This window comes from Saimiri boliviensis, chromosome 1, assembly GCF_048565385.1.
Source record: "Saimiri boliviensis isolate mSaiBol1 chromosome 1, mSaiBol1.pri, whole genome shotgun sequence".
Classification (NCBI taxonomy): Eukaryota; Metazoa; Chordata; class Mammalia; order Primates; family Cebidae; genus Saimiri; species Saimiri boliviensis.
The window spans coordinates 103,022,953-103,035,117 of record NC_133449.1 but is presented as its reverse complement, the minus strand read 5'-3'; the positions used below and the strand labels follow the sequence as shown (position 1 = coordinate 103,035,117).

Here is a 12,165-nt window from a genome sequence, read left to right as displayed (position 1 = left end):
CCCTGTGCAGCATGGAGCCGCTGGCCTGCTCTGGACCTGCCAGAGGCCACACTGCCTGCACCCAAGGCTGCCAAGCGCCTGGCACGCTCTCAGGCTGCTCTAAGTGTAACTCTCCAGGTGCCCAGTGTCATCACAGCATGACAGTGGGTGCGTGTCCTCAGGACAAAGAATCCCAGGTCTGCAGGCTGTGCTGAAGGGGTTACCCCCGGGCTGTACCTACACCCTACACTGGGCAAGTGGGCAACAGAGGCTCCCAGTAGGGCTGGGCCATTGGACACAGCTGGAATCTCTCTGCTCTCCAGCGTCCCCTCCCCACGCTGCCTGAGCCAAGGGCGTGGCCCTGGTTCTGAGGTACAGGACACAGGCTGTGGGGAGTGGGCTGCAGTGTTGGAACAGTGGGGGGAGGAAGAGGTGCTGAGGCGGTAGGGAGAAGCTGACTGGGGGATGGGGGAGGAAGAGGCACTGACGGGGGCGGGAGGCGGGCAGGAAAGCCCTGACCCAGCAGCGGCCCAGACGGACCTCCAGGGAGAGCGGCTGAGGAAAGCGACCATTCCTAAAAGGCTCCATCACCTGACTGCAGTTATGAACCTTCCCTACCTGCCAAGTCACAGGAAGATCGGGGTGTGGGGTAGCAGTGGGAGGGCTGTGAGGCCATGATGGCCGCTTGAGGCAGCCACGGGGTGAGCTATGGCGGGTCTGCACAGGAGTGGGTTGGTAGAGAGCTAAGCTCACACAGGCACACACCTCGCGTGTAGAGCTGAGGAAGCTGTCCATGCCCCATGACAGCCCAGTGCCGTGTCCTGGTTCCAAAGCTGCACCAGTTACACATGGGGCGGTGGCTGCACCACGGTCATGCACGGGGCCGAGGCCGTGGGACAGTCACGCACACGGGGCCGAGGCCATGGGACAGTTGTGCACACAGGGCCGAGGCCGCGGGACAGTCACATGCATGGGGCTGAGACTGGGAGAAACTAGGGGGACGGCACGAGGAGCTCTTGTGTGCTATTTCTAACTTCCTGTGAATCTATCTTTTTTAAATAAGTTTTTTGCTTTTTGGTTTATGGAGCAATTTTCTTCCCAATCTCCAGGAGCACCAGCCCTTTAAGTGAGCCCATCAAGAGATAAGTCACACCAACGTCAGCTTTGGATTATGATTGTGCAACAACTTTTTAAAGAACAAGTTCACATAAACTAAGTTTGTGAATACAAGGAATGAGTGCTGCAAACACAGGAAAGGCCCATCAATGGCTAATTACACACAACCGGACCTCTCTGCACACTGCAAGGCCCCTATGTCTCTGCAGGTGTCTGTGTGTCTCTCTGCAGGCACGGATGTCTGTGGGTGTATCTCAGGTCTCTGCAGGTGTGGGTATCTCTACAAGTGTGGGTATGTCTGCAGGTGGGTGTCTCTGTAGGTGTGGCTGTGTCTCTAAGTGTGGCTGTATCTCTGCAAGTGTGGGTATCTCTACAAGTGTGGGTATGCCTGCAGGCGTGGCTGTGTCTGCAGGTGTGGCTGTGTCTGCAGGTGTGTTATATCTCAGCAGGTGTGGCTGTGTATCCAGGGGGGTGGGAGGCTGGGTGCTGAGATCTTTCAGGAGTGGCGACATTGTCTGTCCATCCTCTCTGGCTGAGCTGTTTCTGGCACAGTCAGGCCCAGCGACCCTGCTGTAGGCCTTGTCCAGTGGTCTCTCCCCTGCCTGGGCATGGCTGCCTCTGCTCTGAGATGCTTCTCTAGGAACCAGTGCTCAGGAAGGACTGGTGGGTGCAGGGAGTCATTCATTCCCTGGGCCCCAGGCTTCAGATCCCCAGGAGTTATCCATTCCGTGGGTCCCAGGCTTCAGATCCCCAGGAGTCATCTGTTCCCTGGGTCCCGCTTCTCAGTGACAGCCCTGCCTGGCCTCCAACCCTAGGGTCACCACAGGTCCCAGCTTGCCCACTGTGCTACACGCAGGGTTTCCACTGAGCCATGTGAAGGGCAGAACCCTAGGGGTCAGCACACAGCATGGCACAATTCTCAGGCCCCCAGGCTTCTGTGCTGGAGAAGGTGCAGCCACACCTGTGGGGAAAGGCTGTACCTGAGACTCAGGGCACAGACCTGTCTCTGTGACAGACACCTGTCTCAGGGAGGATTATTGAAGGGAGCTTTTGTGCCCAAGAGTGTGTGTGTGTGTGGTGTGTGGGTCATCAGTGCCTGGGTGTGTGGCGCCTCAGTGCCTGGGTGTGTGATGTGCGGGCCCTCAGTGCCCGGGTCGTGCGGGGTCATCAGTGCCCGGGTGTGTGTGTGGCGTGTGGGGCCTCAGTGCCCAGGTGTGTGTGCTGTGCGGGCCCTCAGTGCCCGGGTGTGTGCGTGGCGTGTGGGGCCCTCGGTGCCCGGGTGTGTGCGTGGCGTGTGGGGCCCTCGGTGCACGGGTGTGTGTGTGGTGTGTGGGGTCCTCAGTGCCCAGGTGTGTGTGTGGCGTGCGGGGCCTCAGTGCCAGGGTGTGTGTGTGCTGTGTGGGCCCTCAGTGCCCGGGTGTGTGTGTAGCGTGTGGGGCCCTCAGTGCCCGGGTGTGTGTGTGCTGTGCAGGCCCTCAGTGCCCGGGTGTGTGCGTGGCGTGTGGGGCCCTCAGTGCACGGGTGTGTGTGTGGCGTGTGGGGCCCTCAGTGCCCGGGTGTGTGTGCTGTGCAGGCCCTCAGTGCCCCGGTGTGTGCGTGGCGTGTGGGGCCCTCAGTGCACGGGTGTGTGCGTGGCGTGTGGGGCCCTCAGTGCCCGGGTGTGTGTGTGGCGTGTGGGGCCCTCAGTGCCCGGGTGTGTGTGTGCTGTGCAGGCCCTCAGTGCCCGGGTGTGTGCGTGGCGTGTGGGGCCCTCAGTGCACGGGTGTGTGTGTGGCGTGAGGGGCCTCAGTGCCCGGGTGTGTGCTGTGCGGGCCCTCAGTGCCCGGGTGTGTGCTGTGCGGGCCCTCGGTGCCCGGGTGTGTGTGCGGGGCCTCAGTGCCCGGGTGTGTGTGGTGTGCGGGCCCTCTGTGCCTGGGTCTGCGGGCCCTCAGTGCCCAGGCGTGTGCATGGCATGCGGGGCTCTCAGTGGATGGTGGCAGCCGTGCCTCTTTCCCACCCTGGGTATCAGAGGGTGGTTCGGCTCTCAGCCTGACAAGAACCAGAGGTCCAGCCCCGCCCTCCAGAGTCAATCTCTATCGTCACTGCTGCCTGCAGCTCCTTCTGGGTGTAGGGAGAGACTTCTCACTGCCCACAGAAAAAAGACCAAGTCCACGTGAGTCTCCCAGGCCTGGCTGCCTTTGCCTGGACATTCCTGGCATCCTCCTTGAAAAAGCCCCTCTAGGCCGGGGCCCTTCAGGGTCCCTCCTGCTGTGCACACGGCCCCTCTGCCCCAGTGCCTCCCGTCTACCTCCCCTGGCCGCTGCCCGGTCTGCAAGGCCTGGCCGCTGCCCGGTCTGCAAGGCCTGGCCGCCTCCACCCACAGGGGCCTCCCCGCGGCTTCCCTCCCAGCCCTGAGCTTGGCCTTTGGAACATGTCAGGCTTTGTTCTAGCTTCTCAGTGCAGAGCAGCCTCAGCCCTGCCCATTCCCACACTGCAGCACCTGTCTCACTCACCTTGCTGTGCCCCTGCCAAGGCTTGGACTCTGCTATCGAGGGTTCAGGGGCATCGGAGCCAGGGTTTTAATAAAGTCCTGGCCGAGCAAGGGCAGGCTGGATACCATGGGAGGAGGCCCCGCGGCAGTGAGGGTGACCCACAAGGTTCACAGGCTCCAGGGCGACTGGCCATCCAGAGCCAGAGCGCAGAGGACACACTTGGTCACTGTGAAATGCAGGTCAAACAAGTTCAATTACCTTTACTTTTTTCTTTTTAGACAGGGTTTCACCATGTTGGTCAGGCTGGTCTTGAACTCCTGACTTTAGGTAATCTGCCTGCCTCGGCCTCCCAAAGTGCTGGGATTACAGGTGTGAGCCACAGCGCCCGGCCGATACCTTTACTTTTTATAACAACATAGTTATCAAAATGCATTGATTCTGGAATGAGAGTCGGCTGCCAATGGGCTGTCTCCTCGACCTGACTCTCGCATTAAAGGAGTTTTGTTCTGACAGAATGTAGCGGTCCATACACTGCTTTCCCTGGACTGATAAGCTGCTTTTGGATTCAACACTATTTCACATCTCTGCCTTCCACTGCAATTGAAAATAAATCTCCCAGTACTCAGATTCTCTCCCCGGAAGCCTGGGTGGAGTGCAGTGCTGAGGCCCCTGGTCCCCCGGAGAGAGACCTTGTCTGGGGACCTGGGAGGAAGCGCTCTTGGCCGGGGCGTCCTGACCTGCACGAGAGGTGACAACACTGGTGCTGTGCAGAGCCGGTTCCTGAGCCTGGGTGTGGAGTGACACAAGCCCCCCAGAGCTCTGTCCAGGAAACACGGTGTGGAGAGGCCCAGACCCAGCCTGTTGGACTTCTGCTCCCAAATGCACTGACGCCAGCGACAAAATGCGTTTGAAGTTTGGCTCCTGGTCGGGGAGGAAGTGCCGAGGGAAGCCCGAAGCCCCCGCCTGAGCTCCTGCCCCTGAGAGCTCTGCTCTCTGCCTCAGAGGCCCCTGCCCACGAGCCTGGAACAGGTGCCCCCACATGGGTACAGAGGGGCAGCTGGAAACCAACTTACGCGAAAGGCTCCGCCAGCTGCCCCTGGGCAGGGGAGGTGGCTACAAGGAGGACAGACTGATGCTTGGAGGGGCAGCGGTGCAGGCAGCCCCTATCGAGGCAGGCACTGGCCATCGCCCAGCAGGAGGGAAGGTGCTGGAAGCTCTGGTGCCCATGGACACTGGAGGCTCCAGTCATCCAGGTCTCCCCTGTGGGCCTGGGGTGGAAGAGGGCTCTTGAAGGCAGAGGGAGTCCCAGCGATGGCCTAGACCCGGCTCTCTGACCTGGGTGCAATCCCCACCCGGAGGCTCCCCGGCCTGGGCCCAGTCCCCACCCGGAGGCTCCCCGGCCTGGGCCCAGTCCCCACCCGGAGGCTCCCTGGGCTGGGCTCAGTCCCCACCCGGAGGCTCCCTGGGCTGGGCTCAGGGCTCTGGGGACAGAAGAGACACCTTATGTTAAAAAGAAGGGGTCACCAAGTACCAGCATTCAACATGGCTGTGGCACCAGCAACTCTGGAGGCCAGAAAATGATACAGAAGTGACTTGTAACCCAGAACCCCATACCCAGCCAAACCTGCAACGCAGGTTAAGGGCGGAACGAGGACACAGAGACACGCAAGTCTCCAATACTGACCCTACGCTCTCCACCTCAGGAAGCCCCCGAGGAAAGCAGTCCCCAGAGCTAGGGGGTGGAGGGAGGACACCGCGGGCAGGGGCAGAAGCCCTGACCCAGCAGGAGGGAAGAAGTAGCTGTGAAGGGGAAGGAGACCGGTGGCGAGACCAGCCCAGCCCATGAGGAACTGGTACCTAGACCAAGAAAATCGAGACTTTCCTGACTCTGGAAAACAAAAAAACAGCAGTGTCTCCTGGGCTCAGTTCTCAGCGGGGACGCCAGGTCCCAATGGTGCGGACCCTGCACACGACTGAGCCGGGCCGAGCCTGAGGAGGGGCCTCCTGTGGGAGTCTGGAGGTGGTGGTGCTTCGGTCCCGGGGCCTGGAGACCACACAGAAGCCGCGGCCGGGGGGTCCTCAGGATGCAGAGACAGCACAGAAGCCGCGGCCGGCGGGTTGTGGGAAGGGGCACAGCTGTAGCTCTTGTTCCTGAACTGCTAAAACTACTTGGGTCTTTAAACCATGGGTATATAACTTTGGTTTTAAAAAAAACAAAGGGAAAACACTCACCCTTTGCCCAGAGTCCTCATGCGTTTTCTAGGGAACCCAGGCTAAGATCCATCTGATGCCCGTCTCGTGGGCCTGGTGAGGCCCTGTGGGCCCCAGTCGCCCTGCAGGCAGCAAAACATGGCCCTCTCAGGAGCTGTCAGCATGCACACGTGGCTCAGAGGGAAGAGACGGGCTTCACCACACAGCCTGGCCAACAAGAGAGGCCCAGTGGGTCCCTCTGCCATATGGAAGGGGCTGGGGCGGGTGAGGGCACTTCTGCACCTGTCCTTCCTGTGGTCACCTCTGACCTTGGCTGGCAACCTTGGCACAGGGGCTGGCACCAGCCAGGCCAGCCTTGGTTCCCACCAGAATGCTTGTGTCCCTTCCCTGTCCCACAGAGGGCCTGTGTCCTGTGAAGGGAGAGCGGCCAGGAGAGTTTTGGCCTAGGACACAAAAGCCCGAGGGCTTCTGAAAAGGTGCCTGCTCTGACAGAAGGGATGGCTGTAAGAACAGCTCAGATGCCACCATCTGAGCTCCAATGTGCCACCAGGCCTGGGGCTCAGCATCCAACTCGTTACCACACGGAGAGGCCGTGGGCCAGAATCGTGATACCCCCAGTTCCCGCTGGGCCTCCACAGGACCCCTGGCCAGCTCTGGCTCCACAGGGGAAACCCCGGGTGGCTGGGGCTACTGGCCCTCTGATTTTCTGCTTCTTGAGGCCAGCGAGTCCCACTAAATCACAAGGTCTCTTTAACCCTTCTGGCCCAGAGGTAAGCACCCCATGGCTGAGAGCCAGAGGGTCTGGGGATGCCTGGCGACACATGGAGCCCTGGCTGGGCCCCGGAAGAAGTGACCTTGGAGAGGCTGACAAGCAAGCCGGTGCCCGGCAGTGGTGCCCATGGGCATGAAGGGACCAGGTGACAGGGCTGACACTCAGCCTCGGGGAATGGGGCCACCTGGGCCCAGCTCCTCTCTCCCTCCCTGAACAGTATGTCTCTGTCTGGGGGTTCTCCAGCCCCCTACTTCCCACTCCCCATCTTTCCCCACGAGCTCCTGGTAATCCTCCAGGGACCCAGGGCTCCTTCCCCCAGTCCTTCCCTGAGAACTCCTGGTGGTCCTCCCGGCATCCCCGGCTCCCCCCGCAATCCTTCCCCACAAGCTCCTGGTGGTCTTCCCGGGACCCAGGGCTCTTCTCTATGGAGCACTGTCATTGGATTTCCTCCCCCAGCTAGAGCCTAAGAACCCATCCACCCATGCAGGGACACTGGCCTGCCCCACTGCACCCTCCTGAGCCTGGTTTCCCCAGGAGGGGCTGCTGCTCCCACCACTTGCCTGGCAGGGACGCCCACCTCTGTGCTGCCTTGCACTGGGCCCAGGCAGCAAATCTGCCATGTGTCTCTGAGTGAGGGCAGGTGGAGTCAGAGCATTGGGAAAGACCATTTTCGCTATCAGAAGAGCTACCTGAGGGAGACCTTTGACCTGCCCCCGAGCAGCGGAGACCCCACGGCCTTGAAGCCCCCTGTGCAATCTTGAGGCAGAAGCAGGCTGCAGGTTTGGAGGCAGGGCAGGGAGGCAGGAGCGGCCAGCATCGAAGCCGGCAACCTCTCCTCTCATCCTGACCCGGAGGAGGCCGCTGAGGAGCTATGGACTGGTTTCGGCCATCCCGGCCATCCCCAGCCATCGCCATCCCCAGCTGTCCCCTGTGCCTGGCGGCTTATGCCAGAATCCATGTGGTGGGAGGGGCTGGCCAGGGAAAGGGTTAAGTTTAATTTCTCCTGATTTCTATTTAATATCATGCTCTCCCCGCAGGAGCGGCAGCTGTGGGCTGATTGCAGGCTCTCCTCACGCAGGCGGCATCGCTAATGGCCTGTGACAAAGGCATGCGGCTTCCAGGCCTTACCCCTGAGAGCCAATTAAACACACACACTCCCTTCCTGTCTGCAGCACATTACAATGAAATTAAACTGAATTTCAAAACCATTTTCTCCTAAAGACATCTCTTTACAATAATTAATGCACGCTATTCCACCCCGGCTGAAATCTGCACGGGTGCCGGGGACTGCGGGGTTTCCGCGCCCACAGCCCTGCATGGCACAGGCTGCCCTCCCAGCAGCTCAGAGAGCCCAGCCATTTGAAAAATCCACAGGGTTTTGGTTCCTGTGCTTTGAGAAAACATCTTCAGCTTTTTGCCTGAATTTATAAATAAAAGAAGAACTACAGTGTGAGTGAGGTTGGAGTCGGGGCATCCAGAGGGCACTGGAGGGACACTCAGAGCAAGACGGACTCAAGTCAGGCTCTTGGAATTCCGAATCTGAAGGGGAGTCATGGACCAGCTTGCATCCCGGGATGTATTCAAATGACAAACCGGTAGGGAGGGCTGACTGTGCTGGCCACGTCCTGTCGCAGACAGGCTTCTAGGCCCCAGCCCTGGGTCCTCTGCTGATGTCCAGCCACGAAGGTGCCTCCTGGGGTCCCTTGGGGAGCCTGTGGGATGCTGCATAGGGCACTGGCCTCTGCTCTAGGGGCTCACAAAGTCTTCACTTTGCAAACGTGCTCAAAGACCACACACCTAGCACGCCTGCCTTACAGTAGCGCACACTCCAGAGCCTCCGGGAGCCAAAGATCAGGCCACAGGGCAGCGAGGCTGCAGGGAACACAGCATCATCCAGCACCCCTCCAGGAGCCCATCCCCCGCGCTCTCCTCCCTCCCAGCACCCCTCTAGGAGCCCATCCCCTGCACTCTCTTCCAGGAGCCCCTCCTGCCTGCATACTGTGTCCCCTGAGCTCTGCTCCCTGTGGAAGGACATGGGGCAGGTGTGTTTCTGATTTTGGGCCAGCAGATTCTGATGTGTGAAAATGGGCCTCTCTTTTTGGAAAATATTACCTCAGATTATTATAAAATAATGACGTTCAGCATAAAATAAAGACAAGCCATAAAAAAAAAAAGGGAAAAGAAAACCTACCACCATCTTATACCCAGAGTTCAGGAACAAAGTTCCAGTGCAGATCTCCTAGATGAGTCCACTACTGTGAACACCTGCACACCCAAATCTGTCCACTATCCAAATGTCCAAACACGGCCCATGGGGCGGGACATGGGATCCCGGACCAAGTCGGCTTCTCACAAAGGAGGGGGTGGGGCACGCAGCGGTTCAGGGCAGGTTCAGAGAGAGCATGAGGGTGGCAGTGGGGGCTGCCCACAGGCTCTGGGGGCGCTGCCATCTCTGCTGACTGCCACAGGGTTCCCACTCCCCCACAGGCCCGTTCCGGCAGGCGGGGAGAGTGTGCTAACTGCAGAATGGTAGAGGAACAGCCACACCGCAAACCTACCACACTGTAGCAGGTGACTTAGGCCCCCAGTGGGAGAGGAAGATGTGCAGGGCATGAGGGCAGCTGGGCGTGGGGGTGATGAGGTCTCTGGGTGCAGGGGTGTACTTGGGAGGTGGAGGGCGCCCCGGCCCACGATGGGCAGAGGGGCTACAGGAAGGGGCGTGTGGGGTCCAGCGCCTGTGGTCAGGATATGTACTCGCTGGAGCGGCTGCCACGCTGAGGGACAGTGAGGATGTCTTGTCTCGGGGCACCGAGGGACTGACAGACGGGGCCATGGACCCTGCTCTAGAGGCCGGGCGCTCAGAGGGTGCGGCGCTGGAACAGCAGCCTCCAGCCCTACCCGCACCACCCCCGTCTTCTGCCTTTGGCTGAAAGCCTTGGTGTCACTGAACCTGGGCAAGGCGTACTCTTGCCTGTCCCCTCCCCAGCCCCGGGGTCTCCTCCATGCCCGCAGGGTTAGATCCTACCTGTCTTAAACCAGCCATCCCCGGTGAATGCGCTTTTAGTTTCTTCTGGTTTATTCCAGTATTCTCGAAACACAGAGGGTCCCCTCACCAGCAGCTCCCCGTCCTTCTCTTCAAACCCTGGGGTCACCTGTGGAAGACGAAGCACGTGCAGGTCAGAGCCAGCACACCCGCCTGGCGCTGGCACCGCCACCCTGCCCATCCAGGGCCATGTGCTTCCTGGAACTAAGCACTTTGTTGGAACGTTTGGAAAATGCAGCTTTCAACAGGTAGAAGCCAACCACCCCAAGCTAAGCATTCTGCCGTCCTTGGCACACGCCCTGATGCCCTGGTCAGGAGCTGGGTGTCCTTTCGCTCGTCCCAGAACAGCTACAGAAGCAGATGTTGCTACCCTGTCCTCTAGACTCAAGCATGTGACTGGAACCACCCTCAGCACTTGGGGCCTCGGCTGGATTCAGGCAGCCTGTCCACATCTAAAACCTGTGCCCAAATCCCATCTTCAGGGTGTTTCTCAAACCAGGGAGCATAGCGGCGGGCATCTGTGCACACCTCGCCCGCAGGGGCTGAGGCAGCTCGGAGTGGGCAGCACCCTCCACAGGGCAGAGGGAAGACTCTTGGGAGGGAAGGTGCAGCCCAAGGGTGGAGGGTCCCTGGAGCTCCTTGTTAGATATGTGGGCACTGCCGTGGCCCCAGGAAGCACAGCCGTGGCGTTCTATGGTGACTGTGGAGAGGGCAGGAGGGAGGCTGGGTCACATGAGCCTGGGCTGGGGCTCCCTGCACATCAGGAGCAGATGGGGTGAGCACCTGGGAGGCCCTGGACGTGGTGGGTCTGTGAAGACCCCAGCCAAGCCCTTGGCTCAACGGTCAGGAGGGTCTGGGGAGGGCAGAGAAGGAAGAGGGGCTTCAGGCGAGCAGCTGCCAGCCCCACGCCCCTCACCTTTCTCAACTGTGACGGCACCTGGCTGTGACCCAGGAGGTCAGGGATGTGTAGAGTCTCACTGAGGCTCATCACCTGCCATCTGGAATGGACTTCGAAAAGCCAGGGGCCAAGGCAGAGGCTGTGAGACCGTAGAACACACTGACCTGATGCGCAGAAAGGAAGCTGACACGCCCCTGGGCCAGCACTGCCTCACGGCAGCCCCGGCCGACTGTGTCACCTGCTGCTAACCCGGCAGCCTGGGCTCCTCCAGGAGGGGCAGACGCCATGCACAGGACATGAAACGCCTGCCTCACACGGTGACGAGCTTTCTGTGCAGTGCCCAGCCTAACTCCTGCCTGCTCAGAGGCTCGTGTTTGTTTTTTCAAAGGAAACTATGGACTTAATCTGGATCTCATGAGATTTTCCACTGCTGTCCCTCATCTGCTGCTCCACTGCCGTGGTCAGACTGGCTACCGGTGAGTACACTTGTGGGACGTGCAGAGACAGCAAGGCCAAGGCCCTAAAAATAAAATGACATTGAAACCAGTCCCAGAGAAGGAGGTCAGACTCTACGGAGTTACGCCAACCGAGTCACAGTAAAACAGACACATCCACATCTTCATCGAAGGTAAGTAAGACCAAGAATCTCACCCCTCACACTACAAATGTCCAGGGTACAATATGAAGTTACTCAGCACGGGAAAACCAGGAAAACATCAACTCACGTGGAAAAAGAACAGGACAGCATGGAGACAGCACAGTGACGGGAGTTTCCCTGAAAAACATCTATCTGCAAGCTCCATTATAAAAATGCTCAGAACTGAGGGCGCACTGGGGGAGGCTGAGGCGGGCAGATTGCCTGCGCTCAGGGGTTTGCGACCATCCTGGGCAACATGGCAAAACCTTGTCTCTACAAAAAAGACAAAAATTAGCCATGTGTGTTGGTGCATGCCTGTAGTCCCAGTTACTTGGGACGCTGAGGTGGGAGGATAGCTTCAAGTGGAGGCTGCAGTGAGATGAGAGAGCGCCACTGCACTCCAGCCTGGGTGACAGAGTGTCCCCCCAACACCAAAAGAAAATAGTAAGGGCAAATGTTTGCACATACATGGAAAAATAGAAAGTCTCAACCAAGAAATAACAGACACAAAGCAGAACCTAATGAAAGTTTTAAAACTGAAAAATACAGAAACAAAAAAATGTCACTGGATTGGCTCAATGGCAGAATGACTCTGACAGCGTGAAGGCAGCAACAGAAACGCCCCACCTGAACAGCAGAGCAAAACGACCAGGAACATGAGCACGGAGGGCTAGCAGGCACGCCACCAGAGTAATGAAGGTGAGACTCAGGTGCAGGAAGGCACGTGACAAACCTGGACTACAAATCCAAAATTTCGTGAAAACACAAGCCTATAAATTAAAGACGCTGAGCAAATCCCAAACAGGACAAAGCAAAGGCTGTACAAGTGCAGACACGTCGCCATCCAGTTCCTGACGCCTGGACAGGAACAACGGCTCCCCCCACCGCTGGTTTCTCCATGGAAACAATGGAGGCCGGAAAGAAGCATGGTCATATTTTTATTATTATTATTTTTTGAGCCAAAGACTTACTCTGTTGCTCAGACTGGAGTGCAATGGCATGATCTTGGCTCACTGCAACCTCCTCAGGTAGCTGGGA

General features: G+C 58.9%; 1 protein-coding gene across 13 annotated transcripts in view; it reads right to left on the bottom strand.

The window, feature by feature from the left end:
* Positions 1-12,165, bottom strand: part of LOC120367596 (malonate--CoA ligase ACSF3, mitochondrial) — a 67,717-nt gene that overhangs the window by 15,355 nt on the left and 40,197 nt on the right. For 9 of the 13 annotated variants that reach the window (XM_039478932.2, XM_074401428.1, XM_074401436.1 and 6 more), the window contains one exon: positions 9,575-9,701. In XM_039478932.2, coding sequence (XP_039334866.2) covers positions 9,575-9,701 — 127 coding nt within the window. Of the gene's footprint in view, positions 1-3,587; positions 3,793-4,855; positions 5,048-5,798; positions 5,900-9,574; positions 9,702-12,165 lie in introns of those variants that run through there. The other 4 variants (XM_074401476.1, XM_074401481.1, XM_074401486.1 and 1 more) reach the window with 4 other exon arrangements.